The 12,133-nt window shown below is 36.7% G+C and overlaps 1 protein-coding gene across 5 annotated transcripts; it reads right to left on the minus strand.

The window, feature by feature from the left end:
• Positions 1-642: 642 nt before the first annotated feature.
• LOC112501294 (pentatricopeptide repeat-containing protein At4g30700) lies at positions 643-7,838 on the minus strand. Of its 5 annotated transcripts, XR_003067444.1 has the most exons (6): positions 7,663-7,838; positions 2,582-5,181; positions 2,292-2,383; positions 1,431-1,492; positions 1,009-1,131; positions 643-919 (listed from the first exon to the last, which is right to left on the minus strand). XR_003067444.1 is itself a non-coding variant. In XM_025105006.1 (2 exons), exon 2 carries the CDS (start codon positions 5,050-5,052, stop codon positions 2,695-2,697), a length of 2,358 nt encoding a protein of 785 aa, XP_024960774.1. In that variant the 5' UTR covers positions 5,053-5,181; positions 7,663-7,838; the 3' UTR covers positions 2,402-2,694. The 5 variants fall into 5 exon arrangements, 1 of the variants encoding a protein (XP_024960774.1); XR_003067445.1 differs by lacking the exon at positions 2,292-2,383; XR_003067446.1 differs by lacking the exons at positions 1,431-1,492; positions 2,292-2,383.
• Between the last annotated feature and the right edge of the window lie 4,295 nt (positions 7,839-12,133).

Genomic DNA, 12,133 nt, shown 5'->3' on the forward strand with positions numbered 1-12,133 from the left:
AAAACATTTTCCAACGAAATATGAAAGAGATAAGTATTTAAAAATGCATACAAATATTTAAAAGGAAAGCCTTCAACTCAACAGTACCAATTTTCTAACAACACAGGTAGATAATTAGTGCATTTTGGTCCTTTATATCTTCACAAGACTACTAATTAAGCTAAAACAAATTATGTAACATTCAAATGATCAAAAGAGCTTACTGTATTTCATTTTGCTTATTGAATTCATACTACAACAGCACTCATGAGCTTAGGAATCACTGTCACAATCTAATCCTAGGTATGAACTCCGTGCTTCAAAACCCTACATTTCATCATCATCCGAGATCAATTTAATGGCCGAGTAGATAGGAGAGTTGTTTTGTAGCTGACCGATTCAGCTCCTGTTTGAGCGATTAAGCTCTTACCGAACACATAGGTATGGCTCTGCGAATCAGCCATATCTGCTATACAGCTCATTAAGCTGTTACCGAACAGGCCCCAAGGATCCAATAAACTCGTCTCCTAATAAGGGACAGAGCTAGTGTTGGGCCAGAAAAGGATGCTTTCGTTAGGTTATTGACCAAGACGTCATACACACATTTCAGAAAATGAAAACTTGTCAATGTCACTATTGAAATTTGTAAACGTCAATGTTCCATTCTTACGTTTATATGATTATTTCATCAATATGATGACATTATGTATTTGCTCACCCTCACCAAAATTCCTGGTTCCGTCTCTGCTGCTAATTCCACAAGTTGATATTGTACCCGTAAACATTCAATGCAAATTAAAAAAATGCAGGTATCATACCAAAATAAGGTGATGAAGAGAAGGAAAAAAGAGAGATCTGAACTTGAAAAGTCGTTGCTTCTTTTCACAATTCAGCTGGTAAAAGATCTCTATGCAAAGGTGTTGTTTCCAAGTGCGCGAACCTGGTAACATAATAGCATAAGTCTAGGGAAAAACACAAATGTATATCATATGTATGCTGGGGATAATAAAGATTTTAAGCAAATTTAACCTAAGAGCAATCCTTGCAATGCAGCACTTGCTCGATTAGTGTTTCCCTAACCCTTCATCAAGTATATTGTAATCTGCTTCTCTTGTTGGGAGCGGCTATTCCCATAGAACTGCACTATCCTCTCTAGTCAAAACAGCAGCACCAAGGCACCAAAAAATCAACCATCATAGTTTTGAAGATTGATTGTAAGATTCCAAAAAGCTTGGAAAGTTCAAAGCAGATACGGAGAGGGTAATTGTCACTTTATACTTGTCATGTGGAAATTATACAAGGATGGTGGCAATGGTTTAAATTATGCTTGTTACCAAGGAACATACACACAAATATGGATAAAGTACATAAAAGAAATATCAAAATGCATATGCACCCGAATGATCTTCTATTTCCTAATCCAAGCTTGACAAGATAACCTATATTCATACCATTTCATAAGATGTTAACTTGTCTCTTTCTTCTTCAGATCCTTTTAACACAGTAAAGATGGCTGCAACCAAGAAATGCAATTACAAGTTCACTACCAAATAATGGATTAAACAGACATGATAAGCTCAAAATAAGAGCCGGCTTGGCTTGGCTTGGCTTCTGAAGACAAAAAGAACTAAAATTTTCCCAAAAAATACTTGAAAACAGTAGCTAACACTGAATTTTCAAACTCATTTGCCAATTCTCAGGCAAGAACATGTGTTGGCAAGAGGCAACAGTGAGGCAGAAGGTATGTCCATACAGCAAACACAACAAAGTGGATACAGAAAATGGGAGAGAATGAAGGAAAGAAACACAAGTAACAAAAGTGCTTAGAAGGTCAACTGTCAAAGTAATCCACCAAAGAAGCCTCATGGAGAATGTATATGTTGAATAAGAACCATCACTTTTTATAACAGGCATCATCCATGGACCACTTACAGTTTTATTTCTAAGCGAAAGAAGACCGGACAAATTCATCATGGATATGAGGAAAGAAGCTGATTCTAACTCACCGTTTTCCATGATATTGGGCTTTCAGATATTCTTTCACACCATTCCTTCTTTTGCTCAATGACGACCCCAAATATGGAAATGACATGCCCATTTCAAAATTTAATCAATCAAAGAAACCCACCAAACCCCAAAAATTGTGTCCACTCCACCTTTCAAGAAATCAACTTGGGAAATAATGATAGAATAAGTGGAAGGGTTGTGAATAGCATTTCAGGCTATATACCACAGCACAACATACATAACAACTTGACATCCAAGAACGTGAAGTAGTAAATCAGATTCCATGAACACATCTAAACCCTTACTCTTAACTAAGCAATGCCACATGGTTCAACCTGCTATACATTCCAAACCCTTAACAGTTTATGTGGACTCCAATCACCTCAAGCCAAGTAATCTATAGAGAAAAAGCACAAGTAAAGGTAGGCGATGCATAAATAATGACACAGGGGGATCGATTGTCTAAAATCAAGCAGAAATGGAGAAAAATCTAGCAGTAAATGTTATCGAAATCCAAGCAGTGATGGAGAGCCGAAATGAAAAAAAAAAACAATGTTTGACTTGGCACTTTAAGAAAAATGTTTGACATAATTACCTTCTTAACCCTGCAAGTTGATCGTTGGGGTTGCCATCCAGGAATGCGTAACGTGATCAAGCACAGTGGTTGAAAGTCTTCGAAATGAGAAAATGTCTATGAAGACAATCCCTTCACCAGTAATCTCCACAAGAACATTGACCATCTTTAAAATGATGAAACCTATTGGCATCCCTCACAACAATAACTCTTTCAGTAATCTTGGATATAAATTTGGTAAAGTTATGACAGTCTATGCACACTCTAAGGTTTTTTATGATCCTGATCTCACTTCCTCTTTTTGTGTTCATAAGTCCATAAGCAATGGCCAATTTCTCACTATGAACCTTCACCATTAATTCCTTCTCTTCCTCCTCAACATCATGCAATGCTGTCATAGTATCTGTCTGATATCCAGCTTCCCTCATCTTACCCATCAATTTCTCCAGCTTCCCATAAATTGCTTCTGTTTTTTGGTGGGATCGTTGTCCAGATGTGAATACATGTGGGATTTTGTCGATTTCTATTAGAGTGCATCCGGGAGTCTTTGCAAGATTTCGATTCTTGACCACCTGTCTAACTGAAGCAGCCTCATCATAGTTTTTATCAGCAGTGTGTATGTTGGAGAGTAAGACATGATAACCTACATTTTCTGGATCCAATTCAAACAACTTATCTGATGCTAGTCGTGCTAGTTCGGTGTTCTTGTGAGTCTTGCAGGCGCTAAGAAGTGCACCCCATATGGCTGGACCTGGCTCGATGGGCATTTTCTTGATAAAGTCCAAAGCTTTTTGTAGTTCTCCAGCTCGACCAAGAAGGTCAACCATACAAGCGTAATGCTCGGATAAGGGTTCGAACCCATGATCTTGGACCATTGCATAGAAAATCTCTTCTCCTTCTTTCACCAATCCAGCATGGCTACAAGCATATAATACAGAAACGAAACTAACCCCGCTTAAGGGTACTTTTGAATCCACCATTTTGTCAAAAATCTGGAGTGCCTCATGAGCATGGCCATGGAGACCATAACCAGAGATCATAGCGTTCCATGTCACTGCATTCTTTTCAGGCATGGTGTCAAATACTTGACGAGCCTCTTCTATGCTTCCACATTTGGCATACATATCAATTAAGGCAGTTGAAACGTATATATTGGACTTAAAGTTCTCCTTGCTTGCTAAATCATGAACCCATTTTCCTAGACTTAGAGCACCAAGCTGAGCACATGCCGAAAGAATACTGGTGATCGTTGTAGGATTTGGAGGTATGTTGAGTTTCTGCATCTCTTGGAAGAGCGCAATTGCCTTATCTGTTACTCCATTTTGAGCATAACCAGAAATCATTGCATTCCAAGCTGCTAAGCTTTTATCTGAGGATTCATCAAATAGCTTTCTTGCTGGATCAATCTCATTAAGTCGACTGTAGACTGTTACCAATGCGGTTGCAACTGAAGTTTTCGAAATCAAACCGTATTTCAAACAAAAACAATGGATTATACTTGAAAGAATCAAATGACGAAAGGGATGAAACACAGGGATCAAACCAACCATAGTACTTGAATTGACTCTCTGATGCGAAACTAACAACTCTCTAAAGAGGGCAATAGCGGACTCCATTTCTTGGTTACAATTGAACCCAGAAATCATAGCATTGTAAGCTATTATATCCGGGTGTTTGATCTGCTCAAACAAACGTTCTCCTGTTGACATATCCCCACATTTTGCATATAATGATATAAGACCCGTAAGAACATGAGCATGCCAATGAAATCCAAGCTTAATCGACAAACACTCGATTGCCATTCCAACTTTCAACTCTTGCAACTCTGCAGCAGCCGTAAGAGTAGCGGCAAAAGTGGTGGAATCGAATGGAGTTCCTCTCAAAATCATGTTTTTAAAAACTTGTATCGACTCGTCAAAGCAACCGTTCTTAACTGACCCTGATATCATAGTATTACACAGAACAGTATCTGGTTCAGGAATTCCATCAAACACCTTGTATGCGTACCCCACCTTACCAAAATTCAAATACATATCGACTATGGCAGACCCAACAAATAAATCCAATCCAGCTCCACCAACAATGGCATGCCCATGCAGAGACAAGCCTACTTTATTACGCAAAAGCTTCGATGCAGCAGAAATAACGAATGCATAAGTAAAATTATCTGGCTTAAGAGCAGTGTTTTCACGCAGTTGGCGGTAGATGAACAGAGAATTCGAGTGGTTATTGTTACGAGAAAATCCTCTGATTATAACATTGTAGAGAAAAAGATCAGGGTTGGGAAAGTTGGAACATATGAGGGTTGCATCGGAGATGGCGGCGAGGTCGGAGAGTTTTTGAACGAGCTTTGTGACGGTGGCTAAGTCAGTATTTAGACCATTGAGGATGATTTGGGCGTGGGTTTGGCGAAGATGGGATTGATTGGTGGCTTTGGTGATCAAGTTTAGGAAGAAGTTCCGATCACGCTTTGCTAAGGCTCTGCAAATCATCTGCTTTTTGGTTTTGTGTTTGGCAGGGAAGACATTGGGGAAATATTTTTGATAAAGAAGTTACAAAAATACTCCTTTAAACTTCCTCCTAACACGAGAATGAATACCCTTGGTCTTGCCTCAGTTTTCCTGCAACAAAGGATTAGAATTTAAGGGCAAGAATCTTCCAATATGCAATTAGTATTAAGCATTTGAGTAAGACTACATGTGATTAAAACAAATTCCAAAAACTCAAAATCACTAGAACAACTCAGGTTTCACAACCAGGAAAGGGTAAATATGTCATAAAGACAAGGAACCATTGGGAGAGTAAGAGTGAAGCATACAGATCATCATTTTTGCAAAAAAAAAAGCATAAGAACATTACAGTTTGCAAGAATAAGCAAATTTAGACCAAAGTATACGGTATCATACATGATGATTAGTTTGCAATAAAAAATCAAGATGTTTCAAATAGTCAATCAATCAAGAAAAAAGCATTTAGCAGTAGCTGCATATTTTTACAATAAGATCAAAGTATAAATTTAAAAGCATATTTTCACATATGCATGATTATGTCTTGCATGACTTATGTGATAGTTGACAAAAACTTACTCTGTAAAGGGGCTTTGGCCTAGCGGTATCGTAGCCCTTGGCTTTCTAGGAGGTCAGAGATTCAAACCTTACCATAAGTGAGGAGGGTGTGTGAGTTTATTTGTTGCATTTGTCGTATATAAATATTATATACTTAAAAAAAAAACTTACTCCGCAGGTAGTAATAATTTCCAGCATCAAATTTGGTCACAAACACTCAAGCTGCGTTTGGTACATGGGACAAAACCCACTGTCCCATGTTTGGTGCAGCATGGGACAAAACAAGAACTCACTGTCCTATGTTTGGCGTGACATGGGACAGGGACAAGAACTAGGACATGGTGGAACAGCATGAGACAAAAGAGGTTTTTTCTTGTTCCACCAAAATAGGTGGAACAAGATGGGACAAGAATGAGACATAAACTAAAATATTACTAATATACCATAGTTTGATATATAACCTTAATATGGTATTTGTTTTAATGGTCATCACCGCTAGTTTCGGCTGCCGCCACCACTACTGGCAGTCACCGACGGCCACCTCCACCTCCTCTTCCACTACAACAACATCCTCCACCGCCTCCACAACCACTGTCCACCAAGTCCATTGCCATCTCTACCATAGTCGACCACCAACCACCACCGTCCATTGCCACCACCACTACCACCGTTCGCCACCTTCAACTCCTCCTCTACTGCAACAACCTCCTCCACGACCTCCATGACCACCATCAGCCACCACCATTCATTAACACCTCACCTCCACCATAACCACCACCACCACTATCTTCACTACATCAACCACAAGGTCCACAACTACCTCCTCCACCGTTGTCAACTGCCACCACCACCACAATCTACCATCTTCATGTCTTCTATAACCACCGTTGTCCACCAAGCACCACTGCCTCTACCTCCATAACCACTGTCGGCCACCGCCCATTGCCACTACTACCGCCGGCCACCACCACCTCCACCATAACCAAAACCACCTCCACCACCACCATTACTACCATCAGTTATATCAAAATTTTCATTCAAATTTGGTATAAATATGAAAATTATGTACAAATATTTATTCTTCAATTATTTACTTTATTTGTGTTAATTATAACTATTATATAATATTTAAAATCATCAAATAACTTTTGGGGTAGCTTGTCTAATTCTGTCTCGTCCAGTCCTAGTCGTACCAAACATCAGACATACTCCTGTTATGTTCAGTCCTGTCCAGTCCTACCCTCTTGTCCTGTCCAATTATGTATGCGTACCGAACGCTACCTCAATGTGCAAATCTTCACACACATTTTCACAATAATAGATCATATACATTTTTAAAAATAGCATAAGGGTGTGTAACCTATCAGTGGTCACTTCATAAATTGTCCCCTCTAGTCAACCCAAGTCCTTATATGTAGTACAAGATTTAAAACAGTGGAGAAATATTGGGCTAAACAAATTGACTCGAAACTCTTACAGAGAATTCATCACCAAGGGAGGAAAATCCACAAAATCCATTCTCAAGTTAAGTTGATAGTTCATGCTTGGTTGCTCTATATGCAAACCGTGCACCCAATATTCATGTTTTGCGACTTTTCTTACAACCCACAAAAGCAAATTTACGCGGTATCTAAGAAACAAAAATCATGACACTAATCTGCTTATTAATAAGGCTGTGGAGATTCAAGAAACAAACCCCCAAAGAAGGAAGATCCAAGAAAACACACACAGAAAAAGGTGAGTTTAGTGTGTATGTGAGTCCCATTCTTATTAGAATGTATGATCATTGATTTTCTCAAAATCCATACCAAAACATAAAAGAAGCAATTAAGGGCTTCAATGTCTAATTCCGTAGGACTTCTTCAAACAACATTCAAATTCATAGCTGAAATTAATATCGTTCGATTGCAAATTTAGTAACCTAATCTATGAAAAATCAAAAGCAAATTAGCAATCAATAATCAAAACCAACTTGATCAAATAAACCTAATCTATGAAAAATCAAAAAAATTAGGATTAAGGAATCAAAGAATTTACCAAAATTATAGATTACAAACTTGATCCTACACGGAGTCCAGCAGTAGCCAGAAGAGAGGAGAGGTAGGGCAGAGAAGCAAAGTGACGACTGGTCAGAAGGCCAGAGGTCGAGAGAGCAGTGAGAGTGAGAAAGAACTGATGTTTGCAGGGAAGGAGGGAGAGCACTACTGGACTGGTCGGCATATCTAAAAAAACCGCACTTCTTTTAGGCCCAAAACTCTACAAATGGACACGCCCTTCCATAGTTCCATTGGCCAAACCGGCCCGGCCCGGGACGGCTGGAGGATCGGAATCGGGACTGTCATGAGACCGGGACCGATTATAGGCCCGGTGGTTACAAACCGGCTACACATTTCGTCATTTTTTGGGATCGGGACTGGTTTTTGGTCATCACTATTTCCATATAAGAAATTCTAAAATATTTTTGTCTATCCAAATATTATGGTACTAATTCTTAACAAATCATATCAAGTTATTTATCGGTAATCTCAACCAGTCCCATATAAAACCCGAAGACATCAATATCAGAGGCATTTTTTGATTCACATAGCGGCTGAGCCTAGCGGGGAGCCTGGGATTGAATCCAGGACTTGTCCTGTATATGGGCAAAGTCACTTCACTCATTTGCCAACTGAGCTACACGTCAGAAGCTAAAAAATCATATAAGAATACAAGTGTGTGTATGTGTGTGTGTGTGAGAGAGAGAGAGAGAGAGAGATGACGATCTAACGATAAAAGAGAAGCTTCAAACTTGTTGCTGATTGAGCATGGCAGTAACCGAGAATGTAAGATCGATGATAAGGATGAAGAGACTTATCCGGTTTCCGAGGGTGACGAATCTTATCGGGTAAAGTTCTTATTTGGTGAATTTTTGCATACTATAGCATTTTGATAGACTACAATTTTACCCGATAAAGTAAAACTATGATGTTGACTCTTACCGTAAATGCTTACAGGATATAATTGAATCGTATAAAAACATGATATCAAAGCATCACGAAAATATTTTTCATTTGATCATATACTGTCTACATGAGCATGCACATATTTCTTCAATCTTAGTTCAACAAGGGGATAGAGACATTACTCTGATCATACAATATTCTATATCTGCAGATGCAAGTCTCGTCTCATGGTTTTATCACACACCCAATGACTTATATTGTCTACATGGCGGTTTTTTAACACCACTAATCTTTAAGAAATAATACACTTCACAATAATAAGCGGTCGTTTACCAAACACTTATCGGATAAGTGCTTACCAGCAAGATCATTACCATCACTTACCTTATTGGGTAACATTGTTGGTCACCAAAACAGACTGTCGGTAAGCGTTTTTACTCGGCAAACGCTTACTATGTAAGAATCTTCTTTCTTGATACTAATCTGCTTCTTACCAGGTAAGAATCTAGATCCTTACAATGCTTATCCGTAAGGTAAATGACATACAGTAAACGCTTACCTAGTGTGCCACTGGTCAATAGAAGAGTGGGATTAAACTCATGGCTTCTAGGCTATAATCCTGTGAAAGACTTAGTAAGAGCGTTCTTGTTAACAAATTTACAGCTTATTCGGTCAGCTATATATGATTGTTCGGTCAGCTTTATTTCTTAATAGAAAACCAACCAAACATCCTCTAAACGTGCATATGTGGAGTTTTGAACACTATCCATGATCCAGTTAGGTCGAATGGATGGATTAGTTGAAATGAAATGATTGTTAATACTTGGTTTTTGTAGTAGTAATTAGTAAAGCATAATGACATTGGTGAGTGGTTTTTTAGGATGGAAAGGAAAAGATTAGAAAAGAAAACAAGGGATGAGTAGTTTCCATCAGCGTTTCCAGCGTCAGCTATCGTTTTTGATAAACGCGTTGCCAACGCCAACAATCAGATTCTCTATCGACTGTTGTTAGCTATCGTTTGTGAAATTGTTTCATATAATACTTTCTTTTTGATAAAGTTGTTTCATATAAGGTTATGAAATTGTTTAATACAATACTTAATGAAATTTTAATGAAACTGTTTCATATATTTCTCTAAAATTAAAATAATAAAGATGATAATATCCATGATTAACACCCTCCACAATAAATAAAAATGATTAATCAACATATCATAATTACAAAAAAATAACAAAATAAAAAATTATGATCGGTTGAATGAGGTTTGTACGGTTTGTACAAATAACATGGTTTGCAAAGTAAACTTCTCTCTCTCTCTCTCTCTCTCTCTCTATATATATATATATATATAGACTTGGGATCATGTGAGACCAAGAGTTTTTCATGAGATCCGTAAGACCAATTATCAACCCATGGATTAGATCTACAATCTGAACATTCATAATCATAAAATTGCCACGAGACTTCTCAATAATCATAAAATTGTCACTGTGCAACTTTAGACCATTAGATCATTAGCTTATAAAGTTGATCAATGAACATAAATTGGTCTTATGGATTTCACGAAAAACCCTTAGTCTCACGTGAACCCAACCCTATATATATATATATAGACTTGGGATCACGTGAGACAAGACTTTTTGTGAGACATGATTTTTACACTTGAAACTTCACAAAAAAACACATTCACAGTGCTTTTACTGTGAAGATTCGATTTTTTTTTACCTTCACAATATTTTGTTTTGAAGTTTCAAGTATAAAAATCATGTCTCAGGTGTCTCACAAAAACAAACCTTGTCTCGCATGAACCCAACTCTCTCTATATTATATAATATTATTTATCATTTTAATGAAATTTGTGTACTAAAATTAATAGATGAAGATGATAATGTCTATAATTATTTGAAACAATTTTATCATATTGAACAATTTCATGAATTTTTTTTTCTACTAAAATAAACAATGAAATCAATGGATTTCATGGTTTGTACAAATAGTTTGGTTTGCAAAATATCCCTCCTATATATATATATATATATATATATATATATATATATAACCAAAGGTTTGAGAAATGATAAATGTTTGAGAAGTAAAAAATTGATCCTAACTCTTTACGTAGCCAAAGGTTTGCAAAATAAGGTGGTTTGACCATGTGCAAAAGTCAATATTGTTTGACTTGAGGAATAAAATATATTTTTCTAAATGAAATCGACTTTTTAAACAAGATGCAAGACTACGTTTTAGGTGTAAAATAAATGTATTCTAGAAATGCCATCTATGTAATTTTCTCGTTGAATTCCGTGAACGAAACAAAAAAAAATTCCAATTCCATCCAACCAAACGCAATCAAAAGACATGGTCAAATTCCATCAAATTTCATTCCATTCCCTCAAAGTCAAATTCATTTGATGAATTCCAATTATATCGAATTCCATTTTACGAACCAAACGCCTCCTAAGAGTTCGAGTTTTCTGGACAAGAGGCAAATCAGGATCAATGCAAATGTTAAACAAAAGATGATTCGTTGAGATCTAATAAGAACAAATAATGAATGAGACAGATCTCCAAACTCCAATGATTGAATGACTAGTTGGTTGAGCACTTAAACCATATCTTGTGATGTGTACTGGAATATTTGAATTTCTTTTTCCTTTTTTCTTGCTCTACAAAATATTAAAAGGTTCATGGAAAATGACAAATCAAAGGGAACTCATTGAATTCATTTAAACAGATAAATTTATTGATTAATCACAAAACCATGAAAACACGTCACAACTCATTAAAACAATAATGGACCGTAAAAGAGTAGTACGATATCAACCATAGAAGGAAAAAAATAGACATCAATAACCAAGAAAAGCAATTATGCGAACAAAATAAGCAAATAACAATAGTCAATAGAAGCATAAGCAAATAAAAATATCCCACAAAAAACATATAGCAATAACAAGCACATGAGCTTAAAGTTGTCATCTGCTCAATTGTTTAATCACGAAAACAATCAAACATATAGATGTAACAGTAACCAATATCATTGGGCTTTGGTATGACATAAAAACTTAGATAAACAATAAACAGTAGCATGTAACAGATGATTGTTCAACATCTTTTGATTATATTTCCAATGTAATCAGTTAATACATTTTTGGATCTCTGTTATCTACTGATATTTTTTAGCCTCTTATTATATACTGATTTTTTTGGATCTCTTTTATATACTAACTTTTTTGGACTACTAATATACACTAAAAAGATTTTGGACCCTCGGCAGGTGCTTGCACTGCCTTCCCTTACTTGGTGCAAGTCGCCTAACAAATTGCTTTCAATGTATCAGAGTTCATCTAATATTCCATGGTACTTCAAAAGCGATATGAACCTAATACAATAAAAATACGAGGGTGGAGGAAACTTATGCTTACGCCCTTCCCCAATACCTTACGTTAAGATATACTTCATTTATTCGGCTTAGTTTGTAATAAAACAATTAAACTTAAAAATCAAAATAAAATAACCAATAAAAACCAAATATAAGACACAAGCTAGAGGTGCTCAAAAACTCGACC

The sequence above is a fragment of the Cynara cardunculus genome (assembly GCF_001531365.2).
Source record: "Cynara cardunculus var. scolymus isolate 2C chromosome LG 17, CcrdV1, whole genome shotgun sequence".
Lineage (NCBI taxonomy): Eukaryota > Viridiplantae > Streptophyta > Magnoliopsida > Asterales > Asteraceae > Cynara > Cynara cardunculus.

Bases quoted from the DNA above. Each gene is read 5' to 3' on its own strand.
- LOC112501294 (XM_025105006.1), bottom strand. From the start codon at position 5,052: ATGATTTGCAGAGCCTTAGCAAAGCGTGATCGGAACTTCTTCCTAAAC.